Source organism: Spermophilus citellus (genome assembly GCF_964194105.1).
Source record: "Spermophilus citellus genome assembly, chromosome: X".
Taxonomy (NCBI): domain Eukaryota; kingdom Metazoa; phylum Chordata; class Mammalia; order Rodentia; family Sciuridae; genus Spermophilus; species Spermophilus citellus.
In genome coordinates, this window is record NC_138190.1 from 74,702,343 (window position 1) to 74,713,507 (window position 11,165).

At 39.7% G+C, this 11,165-nt stretch overlaps 1 protein-coding gene across 3 annotated transcripts in view; it reads left to right on the forward strand.

Annotated features, from left to right (window-relative positions):
• Positions 1-8,889, forward strand: part of VSIG4 (V-set and immunoglobulin domain containing 4) — a 31,886-nt gene extending 22,997 nt beyond the window's left edge. Inside the window, exons 4-8 of one of the 3 annotated variants that reach the window (XM_081277660.1) lie at positions 2,464-2,526; positions 5,526-5,630; positions 7,777-7,798; positions 8,152-8,312; positions 8,650-8,889. In XM_081277660.1, the coding sequence (XP_081133786.1) occupies positions 2,464-2,526; positions 5,526-5,630; positions 7,777-7,798; positions 8,152-8,312; positions 8,650-8,666 (368 nt within the window). In that variant the 3' untranslated portion in view covers positions 8,667-8,889. Of the gene's footprint in view, positions 1-2,463; positions 2,527-5,525; positions 5,631-7,776; positions 7,799-8,151 lie in introns of all 3 variants that reach the window. The other 2 variants (XR_014020071.1, XM_081277659.1) reach the window with 2 other exon arrangements.
• Positions 8,890-11,165: the final 2,276 nt, after the last annotated feature.

Below are 11,165 nucleotides of genomic sequence, written 5' to 3' on the forward strand. Positions count from 1 at the left end.
GCCCTTATTCCCTTCCCTTTCTAGGACTCCCATTGCATATATGTTGATATACTGGATGGTGTCCCACATGTCTCTGAGGTGTTGTTTATTTTTAAATTAATTTTCCTATCTATGCTACTAACTGGATAATTTAAATTTCCATATATTAAAGTTTCCTGATGCTTTATTCTGCTTGCTAAATTGGCTCTATTGAATTTTTCTCCCTTATAGTGAAGTTTTTATTTTAATTATTGTGCTTTTCAACTCCAGAATTTCTATTGGTTCCTCTTTATAACATTAGTCCGTTTATTGATCTTCTGCATTAAGTTTGAATTATTGTCATTCTTTCTTTTAGTTATTTAGATTTTCCTTCAACTTTAGACATATTTGAATTGTTTTGTCATCTGGGTGCATTGGCACATGCTCATATTCCCAGAAACTTCAGAGGCTGAGGCAGGAGGATAATAAATTCAAGGCCGTGGCCTTGGCTACTTAGCAAGACCCTCAGCAACTTAGTATAGACCTTGTTTCAAAATAAGAATAAAAAGGACTGGGAATGTAGTTCAGGGCTAAGGCACCACTGGGTTCAATACCTAGTACCAAAAAAATTTGTTTTATCCAATAATTTCAGTATCTGTGCTTCTTTAGGGATATTTCTATTGATTGATTTCTCTTCATATATTTATGTGATACATTTTCCAGTTTCTTTATGTCTCATACTTTTTGTGGTTGAGAACTAGATTTTAGAATAATAAATCATGGCAACATTAGAATCCAATTCTCTTTTTCCCTAGAGCTTGTTGGTGACAGTGCTTGTTGTGATATTATATTGTTTTGTTTGTTTAGTGACTTTCTTGAATTAAACTCTGTATTCTTTGCCACCAATGGCCACCGAAATATATACTTAGTTAGCTTAACTTTCAGCTAATGATTAGCTATAAATTTTCTTAAGTGTGTGAAACCAATAAATCTCCTAATCTTTACCAAATAACTCTGATGCCTATGAAGCTATATCTTCAACACTCAGCCAGTTTACAACTGTCCATAATCTTTACTTTTTTGTTTATATAAAGCCTCAAGGCTAGCCAGAGGCAGGAGTTCATGGCCTATTTCCTGAGGGGACACACAGCCTTATCAATCTGTACAGCATTCCAGACTCCTAGGAATGTGTCAAAGCTTTTCAAACTCTCTATGGATATCTAACTCTTTAGCTTTTCCTTTTAAGATTCTTAGTTAGTCTCTTGTTTCCCAAAACTGTTACCCATTGCCTCAGACTTCTTCATAACACATATTTTCCCATCCTTGGGAGAGGCTTTTAGCTTTGGGTGATCAATAAAATACACTTTTTGAGTCTGGTCTTTCAGGGAACCACCAGAGAGGTCAAATGATGATGAGTGTTGTGAATGAACTCTGTCTTACTCACTGAGGCACCTGGAATGAGGTTTTTGTTTGTTTGTTTGGGTACTGGGGATATTGAACCCAGGGATGCTTAACCACTGAGCAACATTCCCATCCCTTTTTTATATTTTATTTTGAGACAGGGTCTTGCTTAGATACTTAGGGCCTCGCTTTGAACTTGCAATCCTCCTGCCTCAACCTCCTGAGCCGCTGAGATTACAGGCATACACCACCATGCCCAGCTAAAGTTTTATTTTCTGTTTTGTTTTTGTTTTGGTGGTGCTGGGGATTGAACCCAGGACCTTCAGCATGGTAGATGAGCATTCTACTACTGAGCCAAATCTCCAGTCTCAATGAGTTTTAGTTTCTGACTACCTCCAAGCTGGGAAAGGGGTGATGGGACCACAGTAAGTGAAAATGCCACAAAACTTACCTCTCTTACCAAAATGGTCATGTTTTTCTTTCTTAGATGCTTTCTGAGTTACTACAAATTTGGATAATTTCAAAATTTCAGGAAAAAAAATTATATGTCAAGAATTTCCAATTATCTTATTGTTTTGATGAAGAGGTGAATTTTAGAAGATAATTTGTCTACCATTTTCACTGATATCATCCAATACCACCTTTGTGAGATTTCCAAAGTTCCTCTCAAGAGGACAAATCACAAAATTTCAGTTAAAAATTAACAAAATATAGAATATATTTTCTTTTTAAAAATTTATTTATTTTTAAATACATGACAACAGTGGAATGCATTATAATCTTTATTACACATATATAGCCCAATTTTTTGTATCTCTGTATATAAAGTATAAGGTAGAATATATTTTCTTATCCAAGTTTACAGACCCTCTGAACTTTACTCCCAGACTCCTTCAAGGTCTATGAACTTCGATTTAAGAACCCTGCCCTAGACTGATATGTGAATGATAAACACAACACAGGACTTATCAGGATCATGAGGGAAGTATTAAGAGGTTCAAGTATAGACCCAACTGGCCTTGATTACTTCCTAATTTTCCTAGGGCATTCAGCTATTTACTTAAAGAGTATCAGGCCCTTGATTGAGCTCCCTTTTCCTTTCAGACTCCTCCACGCCACTCAAGACCAAGACTGAGGCACCTACAACCATTCAAATTCCCTTGGAAGGTAAGTTTTAGTGGAGTTCTATGGGAGTAGGAGAGTTCCAAAATGGTATCTTGGAAATCAAGACAGAAACCCCAATGCCATTGAATGAGGAACAAGAGGCCATTAGGTTATTTAATGAGAGCATAATAGAAAACGATTGGAACCAAAAGAAAGGTAACAAGGAGTTAAGGATGAAGAAGTAGAATCATAAATGTATAATCTTTTTTTGTGAAGACTTCTGAAGCCAAAGAGAATACTGTGATTTGTGTTTTGCTCCTAGTTTGACTTACTCTGTGTGTATTACATCCCCTATATGTACCTTCTTTCAACTGACCACCCCTAATAGATGCCTTACCAATAGTACTAGTGGTACTAGTGGTTCATGGCCAGCCACTCTTGAAAACCTAGTAAAAATTCCCCTAGACTAACCTCAACATTTTCAGAGGTCTCTTACCTCACAGCTACTGGATGCAAGAGAGGCCCCCTGACCCTGATTCCCTATTGTCATAGAGACATCTATAGTGAACCCATCCCGGAACTGGACCACTGAAGTGAGTGACTATTTGGGGAACACAGTTGCTGGGCCATGTAATAACAATGTCAAGACTTCTATCCTTCCTTCTTGATGCTAAGCTTTGTTTCCAAGACTTTCTACTATATAACTGTCCTGTGGCATTTAACTCTACAAACCATTAAATATCCTGTAGATGAGTAGGGTAGTTTTCATAGAGTGGAAGAGATATGTGAAAGGATGAGCAAAGTCAAACTGAGGTGAAAGGGGGAGTGACAAATGTATTCTTGGCTAGTTTCTTATTTCCATAGTAATAAACTTCCCAAACACTCTGAACAAAAATAGGAATAGGGCCACAACCTTAAGCAGCCTTCCTAGGGAAATGGACATTGGGTCAGGTAAGGATAATAGCAGTACCCCGTACCCTGTTATTTGCGCTATCAACCAGACCTTTCCCCAGCAGCTTGCAGCTAATTTTTTCGTCTAAAGTCTCAAGGATTCCCAGGTCGGGGTCTCAGAGACTGAAATCCCAAAGAGAAGATTTTTTTTGCACCTTTAACTGATAGCTAGTATGCACTGATATGACTGAGCTTACTTTTAAAATAATGAATTGCTTTCACACCACTTGATAATTAGCAGCTTCCCTTAAACCATAAGCTCCCCATTATAACTTGGACTACCATATCCCACCCTCTTGAACTCTCTAAGACCACCTCATGACGCTGCAACAAAATTGTCAATTCCTGGTATACCAAGGGACCTCTAAGACTCCTGATCTATATCAGATAGCTGTTTTAATTAGTTGGTGAGAAATAGTTTGATGACACTCACTCCTAGTCGTATCCTTTAGCTCTGTATCATTGAGGATAGACTTCTGAATGTCTTTTCTACCTCACCCTGTTTGCAGAGCTCCCTAACTGTCTCTGAGCATAAACATAGTTGATTTGTGTGCTACCTTTGTATTGTTAATTTTGGCTCAAAGGTTTCCATACTTCGATGGTTCTTCCACGGAAACATCAATTGGAAGAAGGGAAATTAGAATATGCCTCTTGGTTTGGGATGATAAAAAGTTAACTCTGGGAGAAGTACAAGTTCTCAGATATTGGATCCATACTCTACATCATCTATCAAGGATTTTATTGCTTGATTCTCATCAAGGAGGTGTATTTCTTTGATCTGCACCAGCTTATAGCTTGGGCACTCTCACTCCTAACCAGAACCTTGGAAAACCACATATAACAGATTTCTAGGACAGAATATCATGGAATCTAGGAAAAAGAAAGCCAGTAACAGCAACAAATCTCAAAGGAAGGAATTCCTTTCCATACCCCTTTCTATCTCTTGATCTAGTCCCTAGATTAAGAATATTATAGCCAAAAGTGCATTAGACATCATCCAAATGTTTCACTTAACTTATGGGGAAACTAAGGTCTAGTGACAGTCAAGGATTTGACAAGGTCACTGTTTTCATTTTTTATTGCTGCTGTAAAACATATCCGAAACCTAGTATCTTAAAACAATATAAATGTATTATCTTACAATCCTAGAGATAAGAAGTCTGACACTGTTATTAGTGAGTTATAATCAAGGACTCAGTAGGATTGCATTTCTTCTGAAAACTTTGGGAAATAATTTATTTCCTTATCCATTCCACTTTATGGAAGCTGCCCACATGGCTCATTTCTCCCTTTCTCCATTTTCAAAACTATCAGTGTAGCATCCTCAACTCTTCCTCTGACTCTGACATCTTATGTTTCCTCCCTCCACTTTTAAATGATCCTTATGATTACATTGAGCCCACCCAGAGAATCAAGGATAATGTCCCCTTCTTAACACCAGCTATTTATCAACCTTAATTCTTTCTGTAACCTTAATTCCTCTTTGTAATATAAACTAATATACCCACAGATTCTGGGAGTTCAGATATAAACATCTTCAGAGAACCATTATTCTACCTCACCATTGCAAGTATGTAACAGAACCAGGACTAGAAGCTTAGTACAGTGGATTCTTTCAGCATACTGGAGATGTACCCCAGGTGGCACAGGGGATATATGTTTTGAGATAGAAGGAAGAAGAGAATTTAGAAAAGAGTATTATAAGGGAAAGAACATTTGTGACTAGAAGTAACTAATCAGAATCTTATTAAGGTAGCATTTTGATGAAGCTAGGAAGTCCAGGTACTACTTTTTGTTTCCTTCTAAGAGAAGATAAACACTTCTTTCCTTGGTCCCATGGTAAGTATGGGGGTGTGGCTCAAATTCCCAGGCTAATCAGCCATCAACCAGTGGGTCTGCAAGAATTTGTTTATACCTGGTGTATAAGGCCTTTCCCAAATCTTTCTCATGGCACTGGAGTTTTGTCTCCTTGACTAACTAAGAAAGTAAAGAGAAGAAGGAAAGTGGAAAATAAAAAAAAAAATCCTGGTTTAATCTAGGCTCATCCTTACAGTTTTTTTTTTTGCCTTATTTTTCAACCTTATATCACTTGGTCTTGTCTTGCATCCTAGGAAGGGGTCTTCCTATCTTTGCCATCATCCTCATCATCTCCTTGTGCTGTGTGGTGGTTATCACCATGGTTTATATCATGCTTTGCCGGAAGACATCCCAACAAGGTGAGTGACTTGATTTTGGGGTGGCTTTTACTTCTTTCTTTCTGGTAATATATTTAAGCTCTGTGTCAGACACTGTGTCGGGCACTTCAGTGAACCCCCAACCTACTGTTGGAGTGAGGGTACAGGTGCAGATAGACATATGTTCATGCAAACAATAACATAAGTATTATGGAAATGAATGCAGAAATATTTGGCATCTCCTTGTAATATGTCACCTCATAAGGATGCAAAGGAATTTCCCTCAAGTTGCTTATAATTTATATAGAAAATTCAAGGTTGAAACATTAAACTTACCAATAACAAAACATAGAAATGAAAATTATGGACTCAAAACCTGGGAAAGACAATACTACAATGATCTTGAGAAGAGGAGAGTCATTTAGGGCTTGAGTAATTAGCTAGGTCTTTCAGATAGCAAAACTTGGACCAGTCCTTGGAGAATGCAAACAGCATGTAAGGAGTTCAAATGTAAAACTCAAAAAGACAACTGAGTGTGAGGTCATCAATAAAGAGAATTGGAGCAATAGGGAAAAAAGGAAAAATAAAAGTTCAAAGTGTAATTAAAGAAGACTTTGAATGCCAGTCTAAATGATTTGGACTTTCTTTACTAAAAGCTTTTTAGAAGTACTAAAAGTCATCTAACTTTTTGAGCAGAGAAGTGGCATGAGAAAGTACAGTTATCAGAGCCATTTCATGACAATGGGCCAGCTGAGAAGGACAAAGAGAATTACAATATTTGTTTATAAGAAAAACCTAGGTAGAACTTAATGCCTGCTGTATTATGGACCTGACCCAATATTCATTAGCATTAGTTTCTCTCTTTCTCTGCATTATCCTGTACTTACAAAGAGCCTGCTTTCTATCCTGCATCTCTTTAAACAAAAAGAAGGGAGTCCTGAATATCTCATTCTCTGGATCTCAAGTATACTGGTCTTGGCTAGTAAGCATGGCTGTGACCCATGAGGATAAACATGGGAGTGGAGATACCTCAAATCCCAAGAGCCACAACCCAAGGAGCACTAAAAGGAAAGTATTCATCATAGTCTTGATGAGGCTGGGCATAAATAGTAACCACATTAGCCTGTTTCCTTCTCAAAATGTTGCATGGCTCTTCAGTGCTAAGGGGATAGAAGTCAAAATGTAAAATTATATTCAAGACCCTCTGTGATATGCCTCTAGCCTGTATTTTCAACATGCACCATTACCTTTTACCTATCCTCATTACCAGGTACTAAAGTGAAACAAATAGGCCGTATTCTTCACACCTTTATGCTTTTTCCCCTTCTTTGTTTGCCTTCCCAGAATGCCTGTTTTCTACCTCTCTATAAGGGAGACATCTTCAATGTATCAATTCAATTTAAAATATAGTTACTGACACCTACTGTGTGCCAGATTCCGGGAGTATAAAATAAAAAAAGACACAACCCCTATGGTGCTGAGTGCCCATGCCAATGGGGGAAGTAGAACATGGAAATGTTAAGGCTTTACCGAAAGGCAGAAGGCTCTAGTCTTACCCTGTTTGTTTACTTATTTGTTGTTTTTAATTCATGCATTCCCAGTTGTTCCCCTGAAAATTGTAAGCACATAGAGGGTAGTATCAAGAGATATCCATCTTTGTACCAAGCTAAGCCTTTGAGCCTGTATGGAATATAGGGAAATTTCCCTCCACAGACACTAGGGGGCAATGGTTACCTATTCTAAGGCCTTTCTAGGGTGTGGGATGGGGGTGAGTACACTTGGGAGTGGCTTGGGTCATAGTCCCTGACATCAAACTAATCCAGCCCCTTCTTCCTGGGCTGTGGCCCAGAAGTCAAGTTTCCCACAAGGACTCAGATTCTTGGGTGGAGAACCTGTCGAGTTCCAGTGATCTTCCCCACCCACATCAAGCAACAACTCCAGTCCAATATCCTGAGTCAGAGATGCCAAATAGAACAGTGATCAAGCATGCTTCCCCTTCCTTTATCTGACAAATCTGCATCCTTGTGCTTCAATGTATCTCCCCAATACCTCCCACTGTTGGAAATCTGAAACATAGAAATCCCCCTCTGTTCCCTTCCCTCATTTTTTGACTGGTATCCAGAGTCCATGCTTGACTCTTGTTCCTTGTCCATAGAAATTTCTGACCTGATTCCTCCTTCTTTTCTAGAGCATGTCTATGAAGTAAGCAGGTAAGATAGCATCTCCTTTTCCATCCTATAACCTCTTCTCTGCCCTCAGTTCTGTTGGTCATTGACAGGCAATATGGAGGAAGGTGGGATGTGTGGCAAAGATAGAGCTAGTCTTAACACCAATGTCCTTCAGTGACAGGACACAGCTTTATATCCTCTCTGAGGCACCTTTTGAGGTTCTGCCCTAGATCACTGAAAGCACAAGATGATTTAGACCTACCAGCCTTCTGCCCCTAGAATTCTTAGGTGGCAAGAGCCTCAGAGTCAGTTGGTAAGAACTTAGGCAGATGGGTGAGAAACCAGGGTGTAAGCTCCAAGTCACTTCTCATGGAAGGTGGACTCTTGGACTTTAGGATGCCTTCCAGTGAGGCCAGTGACTCTGGAGAAACCATGAGAGTGGCCATCTACACCAGTGGCTGTTCCAGTGATGAGCCAGCTCCCCAAGCTCTGGACAACAACTACTCTGACGATCCCTGCCTGGGCCAGGAGTACCAGATCATCGCCCAGATCAATGGTGACTATGCCCGCCTGCTGCACACAGTTCCCTTGGATTATGAGATTCTGGGCAATGAGGTTAAGAGTGTCTGCTAACAATCCCCTACTAGGTCAAATTCTGTTGACATAATTAACTATTCAGTATTCAGTCCCTGCCTTCTGCATGCCCCCTTCTCTGCTACCTCTCTTCCTGGATAGTCCAAAGTGTCTTTCCTGCCAATGTTGCGGCTCCTGAGAGTGACTGGTTTGCCTAAGAATTAGCCATGTGCATCTCAAGAACGCTAGCTGTTGAGTTTGGCCCTGAGCCCTTCTAGTATCTCTTCCTGGGTTTTCCATTGCTTTTCTCCAAACACCAGTGAAACGCCAGCACTAGGACTTGGTCATCATGTCTCCAGATACCACCAGAAGACCAAAGGAGGCCCAACACTGACAGTCGGAGAAGGAGTTGCATCCAGGATCACTGCCTGTTCTCCAGGGATAGACAGCTTTTAATTGAGATTGTCATGTCACAGGCTGGGGTTCAATTCTGCTCTTGCCCTGTGAGTCTAGTGCTTTGGTATTCCTTTGGTGCTCAATAAATATAATCATGATAGCAACCTCAGTTGTGTTGTTCTCTCAAGGTACGGTACTAACTAACAAGAGTGATCAAAATGGTTGGGGCCTGGCCTCTGCGATTACAGGTTACAACTCTGTATTTTTGATCTTCCCTTCCATCATGCCACTCCTTTTTTACTCCACAGATAGCCCCAGCTGGGGCACAGTGAATCTTTGGTTAAACAGGACTCTACTGGTTTCCATTCCCATTCTTGTCATCCTGTCAGCTCTACCTGAATGACTTTTCCTGGGTCAACTGAAATTTTAACAAAGAAAGAGCTCTACTTCTTCCTCAGGGAATTATGGATGGAGAGATAAAAGGATTACCTTCTTTCCAAAGTATGTTTATATCATCCCTAAGGATTTCTACTTCTTTAAATCCTAAAATTTGGGGGTATTTATATTTTTCATGGGTCATTTTCTCTAGCTCCTGGCCCCTTCTTATAATGTGGAGTGGAAGTAAAAGCATTGAAGTCTTTCTCAAGCAGGAATGGGACTAAGTGTGTGTGTGTGTGTGTGTGTGTGTGTGTGTGTGTGTGTGCATGTGTGTGTGTGTGTGTGTATGTGTTGTGTATGCACCTTTAAATTGAGCTCTCCTGTAAGAACATGTCCTGGGCCATATCTACACTGCTTCTTTTTCCCCATGTAAATCATGTGAAGTCAAAATCATTTTACTCTTCTTGAAACTGTCACATTTCTACTTCTCATTCCAGGGTCAGGTCAGGTTTAGCAAGAGCTGCTTCCCCTGTGGGGTGATTATAGAAGTCAAAATAGTACACAAAAGTGAACAAGGAGGTGGCCTCCCATTTACCACCATGCAACCTGCCAAGTCCATGGTCAAAACCTCAGTGTTTTCCTCATCCCTAGATACTTGATTCACATAGCTGGTGAAAGGAGCAAATTCTTCTTCCCCATCACACTTATAAGCCTCTGAAACAGGGTTCCCCACCCAGTGGAAACCTCAGCTTCCTTCATGAAACAGCTCAGTGTACAGATCCCATAGCCTCTGAAAACACCCATTATCTTTTTCTACTACCTTAAAGAGAAAGGAATTGCTGGGGTTGAGAAGACAATCTTTGTTCTATTTCCACTGGTAAAATGAATCACAAATTCAGGGACCCCTCTCCAACCCCATAGGAATTTTGAAACTTCAGGAATATATCAGAGTTTCATCTTAAAGAACTTGGAGATTACTGATCCTAATAATCCCATATTAAAGATGAGGAATTGAGGGCCAGAGAAAAAAAGGGACTTGTCTAAAGTTACACATATACATCAGAGTGGTAGAACAGAGACCACAAGTTAGGCCGGTAAATTTCTAGAAGTATATATTTATTGCAGCAGACACCTTCTGGAGTTCATATTTGTCCCCATACTAAAAACTTTTTCCATATATGACAAGCCAGTAAGTGATTCCTAGGTATTACAATATGGGATATATCTTAGGTAGCTGTCTGGTCAGGGCAAAGAAAAGAAGTGAAAAGAAGGCTCTCTAGAAGGGAAGGAAGGTATGAAGTTTGTCTAGGGAAGTTTCTCAATTTTTAAATTTTTTTTTAGTTGTTGATGGACCTTTATTTTATATTTGTATGTGGTGCTGAGAATCAAACCCAGTGCCTCATGTATGCTAGGCAAGCACACTAACACTGAGCCACAACCCCAGCCCCCTCAATTTTTGTTACATGTAGTATCAGGAGAATATCATGGAATATCATGAGATATCCCATGGGGAATAAAAGTTCCCCTGGACAACTGGGTTTGGTGGCAAATACCTGTAATCCCAGCTACTTGGGGGGCTGAGGCAGGAGGATCAAAAGTTCTAGGCCAATCTCAGCAACTTAGTGAGATCTTGTCTCAATATTTAAAATAATAATAATAATAATAATAATAATAATAATAATAATAATAATAAAGACTGGGGATGTAGCTCAGTAGCAGGATATTTGCCTATGTCTTCCTAGTATATATGAAACCCTGGGTTTAATCCCCAAGACCACAAAACAAAACAAGAAAATTTCAGTGGAGAGATAGGCATAGGGAAGGCTTCATTCCATATCTCTGTCTCTCTCTCTGTCTCTCTCTCTCTCTATCTGTCTCTGTCTCTCTCTCTCTCTCTGTGGTGCTGGGGATTGAACCCAGGGCCTTATGCATGCAAAGCAAGCACTCTACCAACTGAGCTATATCCCCAGCCCTCATTCCATATCTCTGTTTTGGAGATTCCCAAAGCAAAATTAGAATATTAAGGACTCTTAGAAATCCTTCAATAAAGTACCACATATCT